We start from the raw sequence: 23,078 nt of genomic DNA, 5'->3' as shown, positions 1-23,078 counted from the left end.
TTTAATACTTGCTCATCTGGTGGGTGGACAGTTCTATGCTCCATGGCTCCAGTCATCCTCCCAGGGTTGGGTGCGGTCTGGGTTTGAGGGCTGAGGTCCACTAGGACTGGAGCACAAAAGAGTGGTCAGGGAGGAAGGGAGAGCACAGAGTGGGTCCGAAGCCCCCAGGTGCACAGCTCTCTGGAGGAGAGAGTACAACCTTTGAGCAGGATGGGCCTGACGCTGTGACTGCACCTGCGCCTTTTTCAGTGTCCTCATTGCCCCACACCGTGCTCCAACTGTTCCATCTACCTGATGGGCCAAGGTCACCCATACTTTGACCTTTGCACAGGTCCCTCTGCCCTGGGTGCCCTACTCCTACTCCTACTCCTGGGCTAGCAAGCTCCTACTCAGTCTACAAAGCCCATTTCAGCTCACATGAACAACCCCCCACCAGCCCAGGGTGGCCATGAGAGGCCGCACTCTGCCAGAATGTGGAGGGGTCCCTTGAGTTCACAGACAATCCCAAGGTCGTCCTTCTGTTGGCCATGCTGAACTTGGGGACAGAGCCATAGGATGAGACATCAAGCCCCAGGAGCCACTGAAGGACACAAATCTTCCCTGTGCTGTGAGTCAGCGCTGGGTGGTGGGCAATGTTCTCAGCTTTGGGCATCAAGGCAGGCTGCACAGGCCTTAGAGCAGGAGCAGCAGTTTGCCAGGCAGGGGAAGACGGAACCTGGGTAGGGAGGTGGGTGACAGCCTGGTGTGCTCAGTGGGTAGACGCTAATGTGGCAGGAGCACTGAGAGGTGCTGCTGGCCAGAAGGGTGGGGGCCTGTTGGGACAAGCATCATCCTGGAGGGCAGGCCAAGGGCATGCACAGTTCCAGATGGCCATGCAGAACCAGTGAAGGTGTTCTCAGGCTGTGAAGGCTCTGGGCTGAGGGACAGATTGGAGGCCAGGAAGGAGGCTCATGGGGAGCAGAGAGGTCAGGGCTCAGCATGGCGGTGGGAGATGGGGGATAGAGAGATGGGAGGGAAAGGGTGGGGAGAGCTGCAAAGATGTGCCAGTTTACCCCTCACCTCTCATGCCAGCCCCCCTCACCCCTCTACACCAGAACCTGGGCCTGGCCATTCCCTGCTGACTCAGTGATCAACAGAGGAAGCTCCCCAGAAATCACCCAGGCCAGCCCTCATCCCCCTGTACCACAAAGAGGACCAGGACCCTGTCACAGTGGGATATGGCTCTAAATCCTGCCCAGGTGGGCCCGGAGAGGATTTGCTGAGAAATCATGAATTCCGTACAAAGCAAGGAACAAAGGACAAGCAGGTTTGGAGCCCAGGGAGATGACAAGTGTCTCCTCCATGAATGTGCCCCAGGGCCATACAGGGACATCCAGGGGATGGAGTAAGCTTCCCCCTCTCTTAGCAGTTCTTCTACATTCAGTTAGGTTTTTCCTCAGTTTCTCAGGAAAATTCCTTTTGGAAAATGGCATTAGTGGTTTAAAGGGCTTTGCCTGCAGCCAGCTATGGCATGGAGCCTGATAGAGGGCCAGGTCTCAGAAGCAGGGGTGTGGTGGGGACAGCCGGGGCTCAGGGACCCAGGCCACCAGGACATTCCTGCCTGTGGGGGGCTTCTGGGGCTTCAGGTTGGGGGGTCTGAGAGCAGGGTAAAGGCTCTGGTGTCAGCACTTCTGCCCTCTGCCTTGGGAAAGTAGCATGGCCACCGGACAGAGACAGGCCTGGGCTCAGCCAGACCTGGGCTCCTGCACAATCACTGGGCCACCTGCTGCTGTGTGGCCTTGAAGCCTCAGTTTCCTCATTTATTGACTGGACTCATGATCCTCCCTCCCTCCCTCCCAGGCTGTTGTGAGGATCAAATAAGGCAGTGACGGCCAGGCCAGCTGCCCACTGCCCGGCCTGTGGACAGCACCTAACCTACAGGACTTCCCTCCCCACCCCTCCCATCCCTCGCCGAAGGGTGCTGGCACTGCCCCAGGGGAGTCTGCAAGACCCCCATGTGCTGCTCCAACAGTCCACCTTGCCAGTGGCTGACACCATTATCCCCATGCCCCAAGGCCAGAGGGTGTCTGGGGCTGCTGACAGCACAGAAGAGGAGGTGTGCACTCTGGCCTCACTGACCTCGGCCCAGCGCCTGCCCCAAGCGCTGTGCTGCAGGCTGGGGGGCCAGGGCCATGCCGGCCAGGGGAAGGAAAAAGCCAGTTCCTGGACCAGGAACAGGAAGGCAGGGGGAGCGCAGCAGAGGCCAGAATGACAGCGCTTCCTGCTGCGGGAAGGGAAGGACAGCAGAGACAGACAACAGCCGGGCAGGAAGGATGCACCTTCTTCAGGGCTGCAGGTGGGGGCTGGGCAGTCATGCAACCTGTGGACGTGGCAGCCTTCAGTCCTGAATCCGCCCAACTGCTGAGCAGTCTGGGATTCACAGTCACTGGGGAGCTTCTCCTTTTTTAAAAGTAGAAGCATCTTTTCAAAAGGAACGAAAGGATCTGACACAGTTCCAACCCAAAGGAAGACCCAGCGGTTTCATCCATCCATCCATCCATTCATCCATCCATCCATCCGTTTATCCATCCTTCCATTCATCCATTCACCCACCCATCCATCCATCCATTTATCTATCCTTCCATCCATCTGCCAATCCATCCAACTATTCTTCCATCCATCCACCCATTCGTCCATTCATTCATCCTTCCTTCTGCCCATCTGTCTGTTTACCCATCCTACCTTCCATCTGTCCTCCCATCCAACCATCCTTCCATTCACCCATCCATTTATTTATTCAACAAGTATTTATTGAGTCTTAACTCCCAAGTGCTGAGCTGGGCATGAAGTGGGAACTATCTTGGTCCTCGCCCCATTGAAACTTTTGGATAAACATTCATACATACATACATAAAAATAATTACAGATGTGACAAGAAGAATGAAGTAAGAAACCAGGAGGCCAAGATGCAGCATAAAGGAGGACTAGGTTTTGTAAGGGATGAGATGATCATGTCTAGGCTGAGGCCTGAAGGTGAGAAGCAGCCATGCAGAACATAGGAAAGAAGCATATCAGGAAGAGAGGTGTCTGCAAAGGCCCAGGGTAGGAAGGAGCGTGGCATGTTGCGGAACAGTCTGGAGGCTGTGGTGGCCGAAGAATGTGAACAAGAGGTGAGAGTGGACCGAGAGGGTGTGGAGAGATGGGCAGGGGCTGGGGCTGGGCCTGGTTTAAGAGTCTGGATTTTCCTGGAAGTGCAGTGGGAAGTCATTGATGGGATTTAAGCATGAGCGTGACATGGCCTCTTTGTGTTTTTAAAATGTCACTAACAACTACAAGGACGAGACCTGGAGGAGGGCAGATGCAGGTCCAAGAGACTACTTTGGGGCATGTGCAGCTGTGCAGGCCCCCAGCAGGAGAACAGGCTGCCTCTGAGATGCATCCACCTGGCAGGTTTCGGTCTTGGATGGATGGGCTGGGGAGGGAGAAGCAGCCGTCCACAGCCACTCCCATCTGGGGAGATAGGAGCTATCAAGAGAGGAGCTTTTGGCAGGGCTGGAGGAGATGTGAGTCTGGAGTCTAGCATTGGAAACAGAGAACTTGGAGTGTCTGTGGGGTGTCCAAGTCCAGTGGGAAGTTGGATACTTCAGGCTGAAGTTGGTAGGAATGCTCTGGGCTGGAGACAGAGACTTTGGAGGCATCTGAACACTTACTAGAGAGAACGATGGAGGAGAGAGAGAGGAGCAGCAGCATTTAGTGTTGGGCAGAGGGAAAGGAGGAAGATGAGGGTGAGAGGCAAGGACAGCTGTGCTCCCAGCCCTGGAGTGCCCATGGGGTCTGTAGTGTGGAGATCATGGGAGGCCTAGCCAGTCCTGACTCCATGAAGTGGGGCTGCACCCCAGTGGGTGAACAAGTGTATACGGGGAGGAGGGCAGTGAGTGGAGCTTTGCCTATGAAGGCAGATAGGAAAAGGGGCAGGGGCTGGAAGGGGGACCAAGGAATTGTTTTGTTTTGTTTTGTCTCAAAGATGGGAGATGATTCCACAGGGAAAGATTGGTGATCAGAAGAGATAGAAATTATCTGCAGGAATCAGGTCTGGGTGGGTTGGGATCCTGGGCACAATGGAGGGCTGGATCAGAAGGCTTCTAAGGTGGGTGTGGAGTTTGGATGTGGGAAGATGAGGTGTCTCCATCTGAGGGCCTTGCTTTGTGAGTGCTGAGAGAGAGGGCTGAGGAGTGCTCTGCACAGCGTTCATGAGGGCCCATGGAAAGTCTGCAGACAGGAGACTAACAGAACACAGCCAGTAGGGGGGCTTTGTGCTGTACTGTTGAGCTGCTTGGGACGTGGTGGTGGTGCAGGGTTGGAATAGAGGGCAAGGGAGCAACAGAGCGATGGGCCGTGGACTCCCCTGCACCAGGACAGGGCAGCAGCAGGGGGACGTTGATGGATGGGGAGGAAGCAGCGGGGGCTTTTGATGAGGCTGAAGGATTTAGCAGTGGTGGAACAAGAACATCTGAGCAAGGAGAGGAGGAGGGGAAGAGAGAAACGCAAGAAGACAGGCATTGAGTGATGGTGCAGCTTCTGGTGATGACCAGGTCCAGGGCGTGCTCACAGAAGTGAGTGGCTGATGGGGAGAGGAGGGGAGCCTAGCCTCAAAGTCTAGGGAGCTGGTGAGTCATCTGGGTGGATGTTGAAGTCATGGAGAATGGCAGGAGTTGGGGTGGGCAGGGGAGCGGGGAGCCAGGAGCTATGATCAGCAGAGAATGAGGGGAAGTGACCAGGAGACTAGCTGATGACAGCTTTAGTGGGGGAGAGTATGGTGCCATCAAAGAGTTTGAGCCTCAAGGGGGTTGCTGTGGGGAGGGGAGGTGGCCACAAGGACTTCTTCCCTCAGGAATGTGGGGTGGGATGTGGGGTTCCACTGACCTCCCAGGAACAGTGGTGTCTTCTCAAAGCCAAGTTTCAGATAGAGTAAGAGGGAACATTCAGAGGAGACATTGAGGTCTGCAGACAAGTTTGCTGATCACGCAGGGCCTAGAGGAAGGATAGCGAAAGGAGAGGGATAGTGGGGTAAGTCAGGGCATGTGGTGACAAAGGAGAGCTTGCACAGTTGGGTAAAAGGGGTTGGCAAGAACAACGTCTAGTTCTGTTTAGCACAATGATTCAGATGCCTCTTTTAGTGGTATGCTGCCTCTAGTGAGGAAGCTCCTACAGGCTGCATTGCCCCATTCATCCACCCACCCACTCACCCATCCATCCATCTATCCATCCATCCATCTACCCACCCACTCACTCACCCATCCATTCACCTCCCTACCCACCCCATCCAGCAAGCCACCCACCCACCACCCAGTCATCCCTCATTTGTCCACCCATCCACATCCACCCACCCTCCCAACCTCCCACCCATCCACTTATTCATTTGATGATCCGTCATTCAGCTATCCTTTTTCCATTCATCATCCATCCAAACATTCTTATATCCATCCCCTGAATCTTTGTTGCACATCTCCTCTGTTCTGTGCTTAGGAAGATGAATAAAATACAGCCTCTGTTCAGGTGTGACCAGAAAACCACAATTCAGTCTGATAAGCATTCTAACAGCAAGAGCCCGGAGGAGGACAAGGCCGTTGCTGCCTGAGTAATAATGACTGCTCCACAGAGAAGGGACATGTGAAGTAGACCCTAAAGAGGGAGTTCCGTGGAAGGGAGAGAAGTAGGGATGTTCCAGGCAAATGGACAAGTAAAACAAAGGCTTCATGTTGTGAAAAAACCTGGCACTTTGGGACAACGGTGACATGCCTGTCCGAAGTTGAAGCTGGAGAGACAGGGAGCAGTCAGAAGGTGGAAGCCCTGAGTGCCCTGCTTTATCTTGAAAGCAAAAGGGAGCCACCAAAGGAAGGTGGCCTGACAACCGCCACAGCTCCATAGCTGGCAATTGGCAGGGGTGTGCCTTGGATGTGCACTCCAGAGTACGGGAGGCACGCATTCCCCAGGACCCCAGTGCAATACCCCAGACCTCACTGTGGGGCTGTTCTGTCTACAACAGCAAGTGTAGGCATGGGGCTGGGGCAGGTGGGTGCTGGCCATGCAGCTTTTCTCTTCTGCCCACACACCAGCCTCAGGCCTGATCTCAACTGGGTCCCTCAGGAATGCACAGTTCTTTCAGCCCCACAAGTCCAGACCCACACTCATCATCTCCCCGTCTTCTGTAGCTCAGAGGACAGACCACCATCCACTCAGTTGTGCACTCATCTGCCCAGCTGTCTGCCAGGCATTGGCCTTATTTGCTTTTCACTGCCACTTCTCCGTCAAAGCCCAGCTCAAAGGTGCCGTCCCAGGGATTCCTTCCTGGCCCTTCACTGCCCTGAGGGGAGCCTCCTCTCTGGGGAGCTCCTCCAGCCCCTGGCCCTCTCCCTAGCAGCCTAAGGGCTGCAGGATAGGGGGGTGCTGAGTGCCAAGGCCTTGCTGATGTGCACAAGAGAGCTGGATACCTGCCTCAGGGGAGGAGGCTGAAGAGCCCAGGGCCACCTCTCACCTCAGGGCCCAGAGCAGGGCCAACCCCAGACAGGCAGCTGGCCTGTGTGCAAGGAGGAGGCCTCTGGGTTCAGAATCAAGGACTTCACAGCAGTCACAGCAGCCAGCCAGGTGAGGGACTGACTTCTGATGGCAACAGCACAGTCTGGCTGAAGGGCCTCAGTTTCCCTGTCTATACAAAGGGACTAGAAGCGTGGTAAGAGCCTTCTAGCTCTGACCCATGGTACAGTGATGCCTAGAAGGGGTTGGCCAGGAGGGAGGGAGGAATAGAAAAGGGAGAGGCCAGTGGGCGATGACTGCTGTCTGTGTCGTCCGCATGATGCTGAAATGAGACTTTTGCGTGTGGAGCGTGCCATCCTGGTGCTGCTTCCTAGGGTGACTTGGGGTCAGGGTGGTATAGATCCAACGACGGTGGGGGGCCCCCACCTCCATTAGCTGCAGGGTGGGGCCCCGGAACTTAGGGAGCTGGGTGGGGAGAGTAGAGGAGCCAGACTTCTGCTGCCTCAAACCCTGCAGGCCTGTGGGACTGGAAGGGCTGCGGGTTAGAGAGTGGGCCGTGCCCCCCCAGGAGGACAGGGACTTGCAGGGAGGGACAGGACGCAGTGTTGGGCTTCTGGCCACACAGTCCTCCCTTCCTGTTGTCTCAGGATGATCCTGGCAGGATGCATCTGCCAAAGTTCCAGACCCAGACCTCCCCTGAGGCCTGCTCCTACCCCCACCGGGATCCCAACACACACACACATGCATGCACATGCTAACATGTCAGGGATGCACAAACATACATGCTTGCACACACAAATCCACACATGCCACTCAGACATAGACCCACATAGACTCACACACAAATGCACACAGACTCATACACCTAGGCTCACAGATACAGATAGACACAGACCCACACCTGTCAACACGCACATGCACACATACACAGACTTGCATGCACGCACACGCACACACCCCATCCCTCTGGGAAGAGGGTGGTGGGCAAGGAGCTGTGTGGCAGCAGGCTGGGGTCCTACAGGGCAGAGGGTCCCGGCCCCAATCAGCCTACAGTCATTTAGGGCCAAGGATGGGTTTTCGACTGGGGAGGCAGGTTTACTTACGTGCCTAAGGAAGAGCCCTGTGGGAAGAACGAGGGTGGGGGGAGGCCAGGCAGGGAGAGCCCAGAAGAGGCTGGGGTAGCCAGTGGGGCCTGTGGGGGTGGAGAGAAGCTTATGGAGCTGAAGGACGCTTGCAAGGTAGACTCCACAGACCTGAGAGAGGGCAAGGTCACGGGCAGAAAGCAGGCAGGGAGGCCAGGCCTGAGTGTGTCTGGGATGTGCAGGACCCCCTCCAACAGGTATAGGTCTGGAGTTTAGGAGGGTGGGGGTCTTTAGGCAGAGCTTTGGGGGTCACAGTGCCAATGGGCAATGAGCCTGTGGTCTCCCCCTTCATGCCAGTAGTTCAGCTCATTCAGGGCCAGAGGTTGGAGTTCAGTCCCGGCTGCAATCAGGGCTCACTTGGGGCAGGGCTCTGTCAGGGATAGGTGACCCAGGGGCAGAGGCAGGAGTCAGCCTGTGATGGAAGTTACCAGTTGTCTTGGAGCCTTTGGGTTGGTGCTGCTCAGGACACTCATGGTGAGACCAAGCCGTGCCATGCCAGCTGAGAGCCTGACTGCCCTACCCTGGGCCAGGGTCTGCTCCCAGAGGCAGAGAAGGCCTGACAGCACCTGATCAACGTGGTCCTGTGAACTTTTGGCCTCACTAACCCTGTCTCCCACCTCAGGTCTGGCCAGCAGCTACTCCATGACTCCCCCAACCCTGAATATCACAGAGGAGGCGTATGTCATTGATACCCGTGACAGCCTGTCCATCTCCTGCAGGTACTGGGCCCCTCCCACATGGCAGGCCAAGAAGGCTACAGAAAGCTGAGGAGGCAGGAGGTGGTCGCTGAGGACCCCAAAGGCAGTCCCTTCCCAGAGGAGTGGCCTCAAGACTCAGTGGGGCTCCCAGGGTATGGGTGCCTGGAGGCCCTGCAGATGTAGGCACCCTGCACTCACCTGACCTCACCCGTACCTACCCCTCATCATTTTACATGGAACACGGATCACCCTGCACCCTGCCCTCTCACCCCACACTGACCCCAGGTCACCCCACACTTACTCCAGGCCACCTCACATTCACCTCCAGGTCACCCTGCAAGGATCTCCGGTCACCTGCACCCACTTCCAGCCACCCTTCACTAGCCCCAAGCCCACCCACTCAGGCCCCAGAGATGGTATGGTCTCTGCAACCCAGCTATGATCTCTGCTGGCCAGCATCCCCCAGAGCCAGGCAGAGGCCCCAGGCGTGCTCAACGAGTGCCCTGCCCCGGTCTGCATCTATGGTGTGTGCCCTAACCCTGGGCTGTCCTGTCCCCCAGTGAGACAAGTGATGGGTAAGGCTCAGCCTTGAGGGAGGCTTCTCAGGGACTGTCCCCTTGGGCCCCTCCTGACTCTTGCATCCTCTGCCAGGGGGCAGCACCCCCTTGAGTGGGCCTGGCCAGGGGCCCAGGAGGTACCAGCCACGGGGGAGAAGGATGGTGAGGACACAGGGGTTGTGCGAGACTGCGAGGGCACAGACGCCAGGCCCTACTGCAAGGTGCTGCTGCTGCACGAGGCTTATGCCAACAACACAGGCAACTACCGCTGCTACTACAAGTACATCAAGGCCCGCATCGAGGGCACCACAGCCGCCAGCACCTACGTGTTCGTGAGAGGTGCGGCTGCTGGGCCAAGTGGGGCAGGACAGGCTTGGGCAGGGTCCTAGAGGGGGCAGCTTGCACCTGCACTCCCACCCCCAGCCTGCTGTTGTTGGGCTGGCAGGAGAAGAGAAGGGGACCTCACCCCATTCTAGTGGAACAGCGCCACCCAGCCCCACGGGGCTGCCCCGCCACCCCCACCTGAGGCAGAGACTTGCTGAGTCCCAGTTCCCCCCTGCAATGCTTGCCCCCTCTCCTCAGACTTCGAGCAGCCATTCATCAACAAGCCTGACACACTCCTAGTCAACAGGAAGGACTCTATGTGGGTGCCCTGCTTGGTGTCCATCCCTGGCCTCAATGTCACACTGCGCTCGGTACGACCCCCACCCCCAACCCTAGAATCCGGCCCTCCTGTCCCATCCCTGGATCTGACTGGGAGAAAGGTGGCATCCAGGCACTGATGGTCATCATATTCCCACAGCAAAGCTTGGTGCTGTGGCCCGACGGGCAGGAGGTGGTGTGGGATGACCAGCGGGGCATGCGGGTGCCCACGCCGCTGCTGCGTGATGCCCTGTATCTGCAGTGTGAGACCACCTGGGGCGGCCAGGACTTCCTTTCCAACCCCTTCGTTGTGCACATCACAGGTATGGACCATCCCTGGCCCCTCTCTCAGTAACCACTCCCTGTGTGCCAGGAGGAGGACAGAGAAAACCCCCCTCCCCAATTCCCAATGATGGTGCTGTTAGTGCAGTGGCTGGTCTCAGTGGGCGTCCTGTGCCCTGCACTCTGTGTGCAGTGTGTCCCTGTGTGCATTGTCCTGTGAGGGGCATGAGATTCACTGTGCATTTCTCACCAGGCAATGAGCTCTATGACATCCAGCTGTTCCCCAAGAAGTCACTGGAGCTGTTGGTCGGGGAGAAGCTGGTCCTGAACTGCACCGTGTGGGCCGAGTTCAACTCAGGGGTCACCTTTGACTGGGACTATCCAGGGAAGCAGGTGAGATCAGCAGCCCCACCAGAGTACCTTTGTCTTGCCATGCCTGCCCTGTCCCCAGCAGCCCCTCTTACTGCCCACACCCACCTGTGCTCAGCACAGAGCCAGCCCTGCCCCAGGAGCCCTGATGTGATGGAGAAATTTTCCACCCCAAGGAATACTCTGGGTCTGGGTCCAAGGCTTCCAGAGCCACCACTGGCTGAGCTGGGGTGTGTGCCTTCCTTCAGTGGGTCAGTTCTACCAGAGCCCACCTGCTGACCCTGGGCTTCCCCTGGGTGCGGGCAGGCAGAGCGGGGTAAGTGGGTGCCCGAGCGGCGCTCCCAGCAGACTCACACAGAGCTCTCCAGCATCCTGACCATCCACAACGTCAGCCAGCAAGACCTGGGCCCATATGAGTGCGAGGCCAACAATGGTGTCCAGCGATTCCGGGAGAGCACCGAGGTCATTGTGCACGGTATGGCCTAGGGTCAGGGTCATTGTGCCCAGCATGGCCTGGGGTGGGTCAGGCATCATCAAGCCTGGGGAGCAAGGGTCCTTGTGCAGTGTAGGTGCAGGGTCAGAGATCATGGTGCACCTGAGCAGTAGGGAGTCCAGCCAGATGGAAGAGAGGACCATGAGCAGAAGGTCTGCCCAGCTTCTGCACCCTGGATGGCATGGCGAGCCCCAGTCTGCAGGCATCTGGCTGCTGGGGCTGCAGAGGCCATGGCTGGGAATCCCTGATCAGTGATGGGTCAGCCCTGGATTTACACTGATGCCTCTCATCTGGCAGAAAAGCCCTTCATCAGTGTCGAGTGGCTCAAGGGACCCGTCCTAGAGGCCACAGCAGGAGATGAACTGGTGAAGCTGCCCGTGAAGCTGGCAGCCTACCCACCGCCGGAGTTCCAATGGTAATAGCCCTGGCCCTCCTCCCCTTGCAATCCTGCCAGACCCAGCTCCAGGACGGACCAAGGGGCCAGAAGGGCAGTGTCCTTCCCCATCAGGACCTGCACCCTGAGGCCTGGGTGGCACTCTCTCTGAGGAGACCCCCCTAAGGGGCATGCATATAATGTAATATTTCAGCTAGAAGGAAGGCTGGCCTGAGTCTTGGCCAAACCGTGAAAGGTTTAAATAGCAGCCTTCTGTTATGGTGAGTGTGGTGGGCACAGCGTGGGGCTTTATCTGACTGCTTCCTGCATCCCCACAACATCTCTGAGGCCCTGCCAGCTCTGAGTAAACTCCAGGGCCTGCCCCACAGCAAGGGTTTCAGATTCCCTAGGCCTCTTTCCAACTAGGTTGCCTCTCCCAGGAACCTCATATCCAGAAATTTGGCGATGCCACAGGGGTTTGACAAATTGTTATGGAGCCCAGCCCTGGCCTGGTTTCTGAGCTGAGAGGGTGAGGCTTCCCCTGTAGGGTATGCCAGGTGTCAGTGAGGAGACCTCCTCAGTGGTGGCTCCACCTTCACTCAGTGCTCCCTGCAGAGGGAGAACATAGCACCTCCCCCCATGTACCCCTGGGCCATCTGGGCCATTCACGTGGCCCCACCATGGTAGGTTACACTCTGGCCTGAGCCCCAGTTCTACAGTTGAGACCATAGAAGCTGAAAAAGGGGAAGAGAATTCCTATTTGAGCCCCAAGCCTCCTGGGGACAGGGAATCCCTGCTCTGTCCTTTCCCATCTAACCAGAGGAGCCTCACCCTTCCCAGCCTGGAGCCCCTCTCTCCTTACAAGGTTACTTTTTCCGGTGCTGGACAAGGCGAAGCCTCGGGTGTCCTCAGGCACAATCTCGCTGCACTGGCCACAGGCTGGAAGCAACCTTCTCCTGGGAGAGCCCAAGGGTGCCCTTGGCCTGGGCCTGGTGTGACCCTCCCTCTGAGGTCACAGGTTTTGGGGTCCATCGGGGGCACCTTGCCCAGTATCGGGGCCCATGGGGCAGGGTCCTGAGGGCACTGGTGCAGCCTGGAGCCTCACTCACAGTGTGGCTCCTGGAGACCCCCAGGAGCCCATGCTTTGCCCTCCAAGGCCAGCAGGACTGAGCCTGCTATAGGCAGGTGGCCAGCTCTGCTGCAGCCGAGGTCCAGCCTGATTCTCAGGCAGCTGGCTGCCTCTCAGCACTACATTCCCACCAGATCTGCCCCTTCTCTTCTCTTTTGGCCAACACCTGCCTCCAAGGAGTACTCAGCTGGCCTACTGTCCACCTGAGACAGCCACCCCAGGGTACTAGTGGTCAGCACAGCCCCACAGGTGCCCAATCTTCATGTGGCATCATCATGTGAGGACTGTGAGTCAGTGAGTGGATGGAAGTTCTGTGGACAGACAGACAGAAAAACATACTGGTCCTCGGCTCTTGAAGCGCCCACAGCATGACCAGCATGGCGCTGATACCATCACAGTTAGACCTCACACCTCCTGCAAGGTGCATTTCATTTCCCCAGTTTTCAGATGAGGACACTGAGGTTTGGGGTGGTGAAGGGGTTTGCTAGGGTCACAGGTCTGTCAAGTGGCAGACTCAGGATTCTAGCCCTCTGCACAGGGCCAGGAAGACAGTATGGGCTTGGTTCTGCCCCTGCTCTGCCTCGCCTTATGACCCCAGCCCAGCCACATCCCTCTCTGAGTCCCTGCTGTGGTGTCACAGTTGAGAGCGGTGCCCCTGTATCCCCCTCACTATTGGTCTCTGCCTGAGGGATGTGCCTCTATCAGGCCACACTGCAGCATCTCTTTGGCTTAGCACACCCTTCTCGGCGGCAGGGGGGCTGGGGGGACACTGGCATCTGCCTGAGGAAGGACTGTCATGGGAGCTCAGTCCCATGAGCTGTATGCCCAGACCTGTGAAGCGAGGAGGGAGCCATGCAGATTCCCATCTACAGGACTGATCATCCAAGCAAGGGGGGGCAGAGAGTGCCAGGCCCAAGGAAGGGGGGAACAGCAAGAAGGCAACAGGTCTGGAGAGCTCAAGGAAAGGCAGAGCCAAGGGTCAGAGAGTGAGCCCCACATGGTCAGGAGCTGGACTGCACCTGCACTGCTTCACAGGCCTGTGAGAAAGAGGACAGGCCCACTGAGGCACTGCAGCTGTCTCAGAAGCCCAAGCCCCGCTGGGGTGGAGGAGCTGGAGGAGACTAAGAAGGTGGGCAGGACCTTCCTGGGCTGGGCCAGGTGAGCCTGGCTGTGGAAGACTGGCCACAGCCACAAGCAGGGTGGAGGGAAAGCAGGTGCCCCAAGCAGTAACATGGTCTCCTCACTGCCTGTGGGAAGAACTCGGAGGTGCTGCCACAGACATCAGCCTGACAGGGTTGTAAGAGCTGGCAGATGGGGTGTGGAGACATCTCCAGAGCCTTTGGGCCATCTGCTCCCCAGACCAGAGTCTGCTGCTCCACCCCACACTTCTGCCAGCCCTTCCCAGTCTGGTCCAGGAAGCCCGTTAGGACATAGTACCGGCCTCTCTTCCCGCCTCCCAACATATATTCTGGTTGGAGGGAATGGGAGTGCCAGGACAGGGTCTACATGGCCCCTGAACTCCCTTCCTGGACCAGGTACAAGGACAGAAAGGCAGTGTCTGGGCGCCACAGTCCACACGCCCTGGTGCTCAAAGATGTGACGGAGGCCAGTGCAGGCACCTACACCCTGGCCCTGTGGAACTCTGCGGCCGGACTAAGGCACAACATCAGCCTGGAGCTGGTGGTGAACGGTAGGGAATGGGAGAATGGGTGGGATGGAAGAGGGGTCAGATGGGCGTGGCATTTGGGGTTCGGCTGACCAGTGGTCTGCCCCTGCCCCCAGTGCCCCCCCACATCCATGAGAAGGAGGCTTCCTCCCCCAGCATCTACTCCCGCCACAGTCACCAGGCCCTCACCTGCACGGCCTATGGGGTGCCCCCGCCTCTCCGTGTTCAGTGGCACTGGCGGCCCTGGACGCCCTGCAAGACATTTGCCCAGCGCAGCCTGTGAGTGTTGCTCCTCTACTCCACAGCCCCATCCCCACCTCCACCTTTGATGGATCCATTCCCAGTCCCACTGGCCACCTGGGCCTCACCGGTACCCCTCCCCTGATCCCTGCTCTAAATTAGAACCCTCTAACCATTTCACCTGTAGCCAATCTCTGGCCTCACCTTGCCTGAGCAAGGCTCAGACCCTTTCCCCCCTCCCACCCAACCCCCACCTCCGCCCCTTGGATGCAAAGCCCCCTGGACACCTAATTGCATCATCTGGAGAGGACCAAAGGAGGTGCCGGACCTGGGTAGTGCTTACACAGCTCAGCTCATCTGTACAGCACTCACAGTCACTCCCTGAGAGATGAGGCAAAAGGGTCAGAGAAGGGAGGCAACTTTCCCGAGGTCACAGCTGTAAGCAACAGAGCCTGCCCAACTGCTGAGCTATGCTCCCCTACACTGAGCTGAACGTCACCAAGACAGACAGGCTGACAGAACACTCAGGACAGAGACAACTAGACAAGACGGGAGAGGAGGGTGCTGAGGTGGGCAGGGATCTTGATGGCACTAAGGAGCCAGTGAAGGGCATTGAGGAGAGAAGTGACAGGTCAGGTTTGCCATTTAGCAAGAGATCCTTGTGTCATAGGTTGGGGAGGGACAGAAGCAGGGAACCCAGGCAGGAGACCAAGGCAGCCCCACCAGCCAAGGGGTTGCAGCCCCAGCATGGTCAGTGGGGAAGGCTCAGGTGGCCTGTGGGCTTGAACCAGTCCAAAATGTCCAGGGCTCATAAGGGAGTTTTCTAGACCACATGGCCTGCAGCTCACTGCCAGCACCTCCAGATGGAGCCCTGGGGGCCCCTTTCTACTCCTCTGCTAGGGGCAGACAAGAGCCTCTCTTTGGGCCCTGAGATCCCCCATCCCAGAGGGAGGCCAAAGTGCCGGGGGTGCATACCCTGCCTAGAGGGAGGCTGCATCTTCTAAAAGGGGAAGAGAGGGAGGGAGGCAGGGCAGAGAGGGCTTCCTGGGGCAGAGTGGTGACCTGGGCAAGCTGGGTGGGCAGATCCAAAGTGGACTTTGCAAGAAGGGGCACAGCAGAAGGGGAGGGGGATACAGTATTGCCTGTGTGAGCATAGGAAGGCCGTGTCTGGCAGCCTGCGAAGTATGGGTTGCAGGAGCTCTGAGCATAAAGAATGTTCCAGAAACAAAGCCTCCATCCCCTTTGCTTTCCTGTGCCAGCCTTACCCACCATGATGTGAAATGATTCTGAGGATGACAAAGGCTTGACCCCTACCCCCCAGTGTGGGCCCTCCCTGCCCATATCCATGATCTGCCCTTGACCCTCCTGGTCTCTGGCAGCCGGCGGCAGCAGCGAGACCGCATGCCACAGTGTCAGGACTGGAGGGAGGTGACCATGCAGGATGCCGTGAACCCCATTGAAAGCCTGGACACCTGGACCGAGTTCGTGGAGGGGAAGAATAAGGTACAGACCAGCTGTACCCCTCAGGGGGGAGGGAGAGGAAGGGAAGTGGAGAGGCCCTCTCCTGCCTTCTCCCAGTTTCCAGGTTTCCACAAGGCCTGCAGAGCTTAGGGGACAGCAGCTGAGAGCCAGATGACCTTTCTGCCATCACTGGGCCTCAGTCCTTTGATGCATGTAGATGGAGGGCCTCCCCTCCAGCTGTTTCCAAGATGTGGAAGCTGAAATCCAAGGCCATGGGCCCCAGGGCTGGGAGGGGACGGGTCTAGGAGCTGACCAGGTCTCCACAGAAGGCTGCTGAGCCACTGGACCAGCCTGGGGGCAATGCCAAGAAGAGGCCAGGCGGGGGAGGGGGCCTGAACAAAGGCACCCACTTCCTACAGTCACTTCCTGTTTTCCTACACACCTCCAGAGCCTCTTCCTGTTCCAGGCCTGGCCAGGAAGTGCCCGGCTTGGGGTGGGGGTGGGGGTCTTCAGATGGTAGGCAGGGCCTAAGGCCCTCTCTCCTCCCCTGCTTCTCAAGCTTCCTACTCCCAAAGTCCAGAGTTCTTCTGAAATCCTGGGACCCACCCCCTTCCCTGAGACTACCCTGGACACTGGGAGGAGTGTTGTGGACAGCCCTGGGGCTAATGCAGGCACATCACAGGATCTCACACAATGGCCAGCTACTGGCCTTGGGCCACAGCCTGACCCCACTCCAGAAGTAGCTGGCCCCTTGATGTGACCGTAGCCTGAATCCTAACTCTAGCTTGGACTGACCCAGTTGCCAGGCTGGCTCCCGGCCTCACCTCAACATGGCTACAGAAAGCCCAGTCACAGCTAGAGGTCTCTCTGGTCCTACCAAATGCCACCCTCTGACCTCAGCCACATCCTAGGCCAGTTGTCCATACGCTGTTTCTTGACTTTTCTGGGGAGCCACCTCTGCTACCCAAGGGCCTCTCCTCATCCCTGCCTCACCATTGCTGGTCCTGTTTCTGACCTTTGGTCATCTCCAGCCCAAAGCCTCAATTTACCCCCTACAGAAAGGGAGGGTTCAAGTTGGGAGAACTCGGGCAGGGAATGGACCCTCATGCCTATGCTCTAAACAGACGGTGAGCAAGCTGGTGATCCAGGACGCCAATGTGTCTGCCATGTACAAGTGCGTGGTCTTCAACAAGGTGGGCCAGGATGAGCGGCTCATCTACTTCTATGTGACCAGTGAGTGACCAGACCACCAACCAGGGCAGACCACTTCCCTAGGGCAGGCTTGCATGCAGGGTCAGGAAGCAAGATTGGGCTCATTGAGTTTCTGGTGACCATGGGGTACTCAAGAGAAAGATCCAGGGCCCTCTGGGCCCCTGGGCCAGGGTGGGAGGGACAGATTGGGGGTCATCAGCATGTGGACTGGGTGCTGATGCGATGGGATGGAATGGCACCCTCTGCCCTGGAGGCACCTTTCCCAGGGACTCCCCCATGCTCCTGGCAGCTCCACCTAGCGCTACCTCCCTCCCACCCCCTTCCCATGCCCCAGAGCCCTGCAGCTCATGTGTGCATTTTGCCCTGGGAGAAAGTCCATAATTTACTCAGATTTTCAAATATGTTTGTGACCTCGGGAAAGTTAAGAAGCCCAGGAGTGAGCAGTCGCTGGGCCTAGGGGTGTAGGTGAGGGCACCTTCAGGGAGATGAAGCCAGAGACAACACCTGGGTAGGGGGGAGAAGGAGCCCACAAGAGCCTTACAAGAAGTGTCTGGAGAGACAAGGAGATCAAGAGCACGGTGCTGGCAAAAGCGAATGAAGAAATTGTTTCAAGGACAAGGAGAAGAGAGTTGTGGGGGCGTGGTCAGCAGTGAGAGGGAATGAGGACTCAGGTCCACACTGAGTCTAGTGACAAGGAACTCATTAGTGATCTGAGCTCCTGAGAGAGGTGAAGGCAGCAACCCAGTTAGGGCTTGTCCAGGACAGAGGGACAGAGGAAGGCAAGGCAGGAGGAGATCCTGTGAGGCTGACTTCAGAGAGCTGGCCCCGTTGGTCAGTGAGGCAGAAAAAAAGGGGAGGAAGAGGGCTCTGGGATGGTGTCCCCAGCCCCTGTACAGTGATGCACACTCTTGATTGACACCTAAGTGAGTTTAAAGGCCGATGGGGTAGCCAGCACGGTGGATAGGTGGGCAGACACCAGGGCCAGTGTCACAGGATTCCTCCTCCCTCCCCAGCCATCCCCCTCGGCTTCAGCATCGAATCGGAGCCATCCGAAGAGCCCCTGGAAGGCCAGGCCGTGCGCCTGAGCTGCAAAGCGGACAACTACACATACGAGCATCTGCGTTGGTATCGCCTCAACCTGTCTACGCTGCACGATGCACACGGGAACCCCCTGCTGCTCGACTGCAAGAACGTGCACCTATTCGCCACGCCGCTGGCTGCCAGCCTGGAGGAGGCAGCGCCCGGGGCACGCCACGCCACACTCAGCCTAAGCATCCCCCGCGTGGCGCCCGAGCACGAGGGCGACTACGTGTGTGAGGTACAGGACCGGCGCAGCCACGACAAGCACTGCCACAAGAAGTACTTGTCAGTGCAAGGTGAGGCGGGTCGGACTGTGGGGGAGGGCGGGGCCGCGCTTCCCATCTAGCGGTCACTGCTTCTGCCTTCACTCCCAGCCTTGCAAGCGCCTGGGTGGTCCAGTCACAAGCCCAGGCCTGCATGAGCGTCCCCTCCCCAACACCACCACGAAGGTGTGCAGCCCTCCTACCCCGCGCTCAAACTCAGAACCTTTCTTCAGCTTCCAGCAGTCCTCCTCCCTCTGCTCCTAGTCCGGGGGGACCCACCCCGAGGTGCACCCCTGTTTACCTCCCTCTTGACCCCCGCCCCCAGCCCTGGAAGCCCCTCGGCTCACGCAGAACTTGACCGATCTCCTGGTGAATGTGAGCGACTCTCTGGAGATGCGGTGCCCAGTGGCCGGGACACACGTGCCCAGCATCGTGTGGTACAAAGACGAAAGGCTGCTGGAGGAAGAGTCTGGTAGGGAGCGCAGTCCCGGGCGAAGGGCGAGATCCAGAGGCCCGCGAGGCCAGCGCTCCCAGACCCACCTGAACTCAGAACCCCTGTCCACCCCTGCAGGAATTGACTTGGCAGACTCGAACCAGAAGCTGAGCATCCAGCGGGTGCGCGAGGAGGACGCGGGCCGCTATCTGTGCAGCGTGTGCAACGCCAAGGGCTGCGTCAACTCCTCCGCCAGCGTGGCCGTGGAAGGTCCAGCCTCCGCCTTGCCCCCTCGACCCAGTTCCCGGCCCCAATCGATGCCTTCTTATGGCCACCTTACGCAAGTCGTGCCCACCAGAAGGGGCACTTCCCGCAGGGTGCACCCTCTACCCACCCCGTCCCCCGCCACACACACACACTAGCTCCTTTCTGCCCACTCAGGCTCAGAGAATAAAGGCAGCATGGAGATCGCCATCCTCATCGGCACCGGGGTCATCGCAGTCTTCTTCTGGGTCCTCCTCCTCCTCATCTTCTGTAACATGAGAAGGGTGAGGGCTCCTCCCCCTGCTGAGCCAATCCTCAGCTCCTAATGGGGTCTCTCTTGCGTCCTCCCCCACCTTGTTCCCACCCTGGCCTTAAAATAAAGAGTAAGATCCCCATCCTGGTTCACCTGGCAGCCTTCCCTTCTGGGAAACTTGCCCATCCCTCTAGGCTGGGTTATAATGCGAGCAGAGGTTGTCTATTAGTCTCTCCCCTCCTTGACTGAGAACCCCAAGGAAAATGCCATCTGTCGTGAAGAAAGTTTCTTTAAAGGATCTTAACCCTTGACTCGGTGTTGTCAGCACCACACTCTCCCAAGTGAGCTAACCGGCCATCCCTATATAGGGATCCGAACCCTTGACTTGATGTTATCAGCACCAAGTGAGCCATGGGCCGGCCCATGTGGACAAAGTTTTGCCAAGCCACAGTGATTGGCCACATCAATGAGCTGTCCCCACCCCCATCCCCAGCCGGCCCACGCAGACATCAAGACGGGCTACCTGTCCATCATCATGGACCCCGGGGAGGTGCCTCTGGAGGAGCAGTGTGAATACCTGTCCTATGACGCCAGCCAGTGGGAGTTCCCCCGGGAACGGCTGCAGCTCGGTGAGGCCAGCACCCAGCCTGCCCCACCCACCACCCCTGCCTAGCAGAAGCAGCTTCAGCTGCTGCAGAGTTGGGCAGAATGGAGTGCCAGCAATCCCTCCAGTCTCAGAACTTATGCCAGGCAGGCCTGCCTGGCTCCCACCTGGCCTGACCTGTCCATCTGGGTGGGCGGGTGTCCCCAGAACTGTGGCCAGGGCTACCAGTTCCCAGGCCCCCAGTGTCACTTTCTGCTGCTCTGAGCAGGGTGGGCCTATCACACCTGCCAGGAGAGGATGCGATGTCTTCCTGTTGCTGCTCCTTTCCCTCTTCCCGCTCCTGCTCCGCATGCTCTTCCTGTTTGGCAGAGAGGCTCCCCTTGTTCCTCTTGCTCCGAAGACTGGCTTCCTGGGCCTTAGGACAGGTCACCCCTGCTGCCCACCCATCTCCACCCTAACCCCCATACAGCTCACTTGGAACGGGCTCTCTGCCTCCACAGGAAGAGTCCTCGGCCACGGAGCCTTTGGGAAGGTGGTGGAAGCGTCAGCTTTTGGCATCAACAAGGGCAGCAGCTGTGACACTGTGGCTGTGAAAATGCTGAAAGGTGGGGGCTCAGTGGGTGGAAGGGGCAGCTGAGCTGGTGAGGAGCAGCAGCTCTGGGTGGGACGGTGGGGCTGCGGTACAGGAAAAGAAACAGGCTTAGAGCCAGAGTCTCCCCCAGGGTTCTTCAGGGAGGTTGTGGGAGCCAGAGCCAGGCTCTCATTTGAACCTTCTGCCTCAGTGGGGCCAGCGGAATGAGCAGGGGACCCTCCATCCCCTGACCCCTGACCCACAAGACCGCTGACTGTGCCTTAGTGAAACCAGTGACGGAGGAGGAGAGACAGGCAGGGATTCGGGCAGTGTCCAGGGCAGGTCGGACATCATGTGAGGTCCCTGTATCCCTTCCAGAGGGCGCCACAGCCAGTGAGCACCGCGCCCTGATGTCAGAGCTCAAGATCCTAATCCACATCGGTAACCACCTCAACGTGGTCAACCTTCTGGGGGCATGCACCAAGCCCAACGGTACCGAGCTGGGGCACCATGGGGAAAGGGCCAAGCCTTGGGGGTTGCACTGGTGTTTCAGGTGGGAGGAGCCTACCAGACTTGGAATGGATGGGATCAGGGCGGTGCGGAGACTGGGTGCGGGGCAGGGCGCAGGAGGGATGGGGGCAGTGGCAGGTGCCAGGCAGGGGCATTGCTGCAGACCTGGCCCTCCAGCGCGCCCTTGGTCACTAAGTGCCTCGCTCCTGCCCTGCCCTGCCCCAGGCCCCCTCATGGTGATTGTGGAATTCTGCAAGTACGGAAATCTCTCCAACTTCTTGCGCGCCAAGCGGGAGACCTTCAGCCCCTATGCGGTAAGTGGGCACCCCAGCCAGGGGCTCGGAGGTCTGCTGGTGAACCGACGGAGCACCAAGGTGGGTGGAGGGCAGGAGTCGGAGGCTCCTCTGCAGTGGGTGACCAGGCCTCCCTCAGACCCGCTTTGTGCATCTGCAGGAGAAGTCTCTGGAACAGCGAAGGCGCTTCTGCGCCATGGTGGAGGGAGCCAAGGCTGATCGAAGAAGGCCAGGGAGCAACGACAGAGCCCTCCTCACATGGCTCCTGATGGGCAAGGGTGGGGCGAGGCGGGCGTCTCCAGTCCAAGAAGGTAAGAGACTGGCTTCCCCTTGCCCAGTGTCTGGCTGGCACAGTGATAGCTCATGATCAGGCACCCTAGGATAAGCCAGCCTGGGACCGTTGGTGGAGGGGATTCCATGGGAAAGAATGTAATGGCTCTGCCTTAGGAAGGAAAGACACCTCAGGGGCAGGTTTCACAGAGGTGTTTCAGGCATCAAGGATGAGCAGCACAGGTTAAATCCTGGGCATCACAGAATAAATAGGAATTTGCCTTGCAGACAGGGTGGGGGAGCAGTCCAGGGCCAAGTAGGAGGTGCAATGGTATTTACTGTTCTGGGAGTAGTAAGTGGTGTCCCAGAGAGAGTGGAGGCTGAGGGGCAGGAGAGGGCTGACATGCTTGTTAGCTAGTGCCAGGGGCCTCAGGGCCCTGGCCAGGAGGGATGCAGTCAAGGTTGGTGAAACAAAACTCCCTTTGGGGGCTGGGTGGAAGATGGAAGTCAGGGAGGAGCCTTCTGCTAAGCTCACCTCAATCCTTTGTGCAGCCGAGGACCTGTGGCTGAGCCCACTGACCATGGAAGATCTTGTCTGCTACAGCTTCCAGGTGGCCCGAGGGATGGAGTTCCTGGCCTCCCGCAAGGTGAGCTCACCCTTGGCAGTCCCTTCAGAGGGAGATGGGCATAAACCCACCAGTGTACTAAGGTGTGCCCAGTCCTAATTTCAACCCACAATGGCCTTGTGGTCAGTTAGCATCTGTCCCATTCTGCAGAGGAAGAAACTGAGCCCAAAGCATGGAAATGACTTCCCAATGTGTCTTGGCTCATCACTGGCAGAACTGGATGTGGAATCAGAGTCTGTCTGATTCTAAAACTTTCTCTGCTTTTCCCACAATTCCATGAACTCTTTGTGATGAGTCCTGAGGCACACAGAAATCTTTCCCTTGAAAGAGCAGGGCTCAGGCAGGGCCCCACTGCCTGGGGCACCCTGGAACTCCAGGCATGGGTGTCACCCCAGAGGTCTACACTGACGACCCCCCCCACCTCCCTGCACCCCCAGTGCATCCACAGAGACCTGGCTGCCCGGAATATCTTGCTGTCAGAAAGTGACGTGGTAAAGATCTGTGACTTTGGCCTTGCCCGAGACATCTACAAAGACCCTGACTATGTCCGCAAAGGCAGTGTGAGTGCAGGCTATTGAGAGGAGGGGAGATGGGGGCCAGATAGTTGTGGGGGGCCATGGACCGACCTCCTGTCCAGGAGTGGGGGGAGGGGTGCTGGCACAGGGTGACATGGACTTCTTGGCATGCCAGGCCACCAGCTGCCAGGGGACTCACTGCCCCCTAGACCCCACCAAGGTCTGAGGGCCTTACTAACTCCACCCACTGAGGCAACCTGGGACAAGGGAGTTTAGAGACAGAAGTTGACAAGGAGCGCTCCAACTGGAGCTTGTGTTTTGCCCAGTGCCTTGGTCCTTTTGGTGGACACTGACACCCGACACCTGCCCTGAGGGGGCCTGGGTGTATAGAGGCATCCACATGGTGTCTGTCATGGAAATGGGCCGGCCTGATGTAGGAGACATCACAGAAAAGTACATCTGTGTTCAGGCATTCGTGGTGCCCAAATGAGCATCCAAAGCTGATGAGGGGTTTGCCCCGGGGAGAGGAGAGAAGAGGGCTGGAGGGAGGGAATCAAGCAGGGTGGATCTGGGGTATGGTGGGATAGGGCTCCCAGGGAGAGGCCACGAGAGGGAGAGA

General features: G+C 58.2%; 1 protein-coding gene across 1 annotated transcript in view; it reads left to right on the top strand.

The window, feature by feature from the left end:
- The first annotated feature begins 3,098 nt into the window (after window positions 1-3,098).
- The window catches only part of FLT4 (fms related receptor tyrosine kinase 4), a 30,534-nt gene continuing 10,554 nt past the window's right edge, over window positions 3,099-23,078 (top strand). Inside the window, exons 1-23 of the mRNA XM_063087692.1 lie at window positions 3,099-3,168; window positions 8,278-8,374; window positions 9,005-9,249; window positions 9,493-9,605; window positions 9,713-9,875; window positions 10,088-10,227; window positions 10,510-10,678; window positions 10,994-11,111; window positions 13,734-13,888; window positions 13,981-14,143; window positions 15,484-15,607; window positions 16,690-16,798; window positions 17,791-18,153; window positions 18,446-18,592; window positions 18,692-18,823; window positions 18,995-19,101; window positions 19,564-19,699; window positions 20,175-20,279; window positions 20,624-20,737; window positions 20,981-21,069; window positions 21,209-21,359; window positions 21,871-21,965; window positions 22,382-22,504. Coding sequence (XP_062943762.1) covers window positions 3,099-3,168; window positions 8,278-8,374; window positions 9,005-9,249; window positions 9,493-9,605; window positions 9,713-9,875; window positions 10,088-10,227; window positions 10,510-10,678; window positions 10,994-11,111; window positions 13,734-13,888; window positions 13,981-14,143; window positions 15,484-15,607; window positions 16,690-16,798; window positions 17,791-18,153; window positions 18,446-18,592; window positions 18,692-18,823; window positions 18,995-19,101; window positions 19,564-19,699; window positions 20,175-20,279; window positions 20,624-20,737; window positions 20,981-21,069; window positions 21,209-21,359; window positions 21,871-21,965; window positions 22,382-22,504 — 3,228 coding nt within the window. The remainder of the gene's footprint in view (window positions 3,169-8,277; window positions 8,375-9,004; window positions 9,250-9,492; window positions 9,606-9,712; window positions 9,876-10,087; window positions 10,228-10,509; window positions 10,679-10,993; window positions 11,112-13,733; window positions 13,889-13,980; window positions 14,144-15,483; window positions 15,608-16,689; window positions 16,799-17,790; window positions 18,154-18,445; window positions 18,593-18,691; window positions 18,824-18,994; window positions 19,102-19,563; window positions 19,700-20,174; window positions 20,280-20,623; window positions 20,738-20,980; window positions 21,070-21,208; window positions 21,360-21,870; window positions 21,966-22,381; window positions 22,505-23,078) is intronic.

This window comes from Cynocephalus volans, chromosome 2, assembly GCF_027409185.1.
Source record: "Cynocephalus volans isolate mCynVol1 chromosome 2, mCynVol1.pri, whole genome shotgun sequence".
NCBI classification, from domain to species: domain Eukaryota; kingdom Metazoa; phylum Chordata; class Mammalia; order Dermoptera; family Cynocephalidae; genus Cynocephalus; species Cynocephalus volans.
Note: the sequence above shows the minus strand (reverse complement) of the source record. Positions and strands in the feature narration are given on the sequence as shown.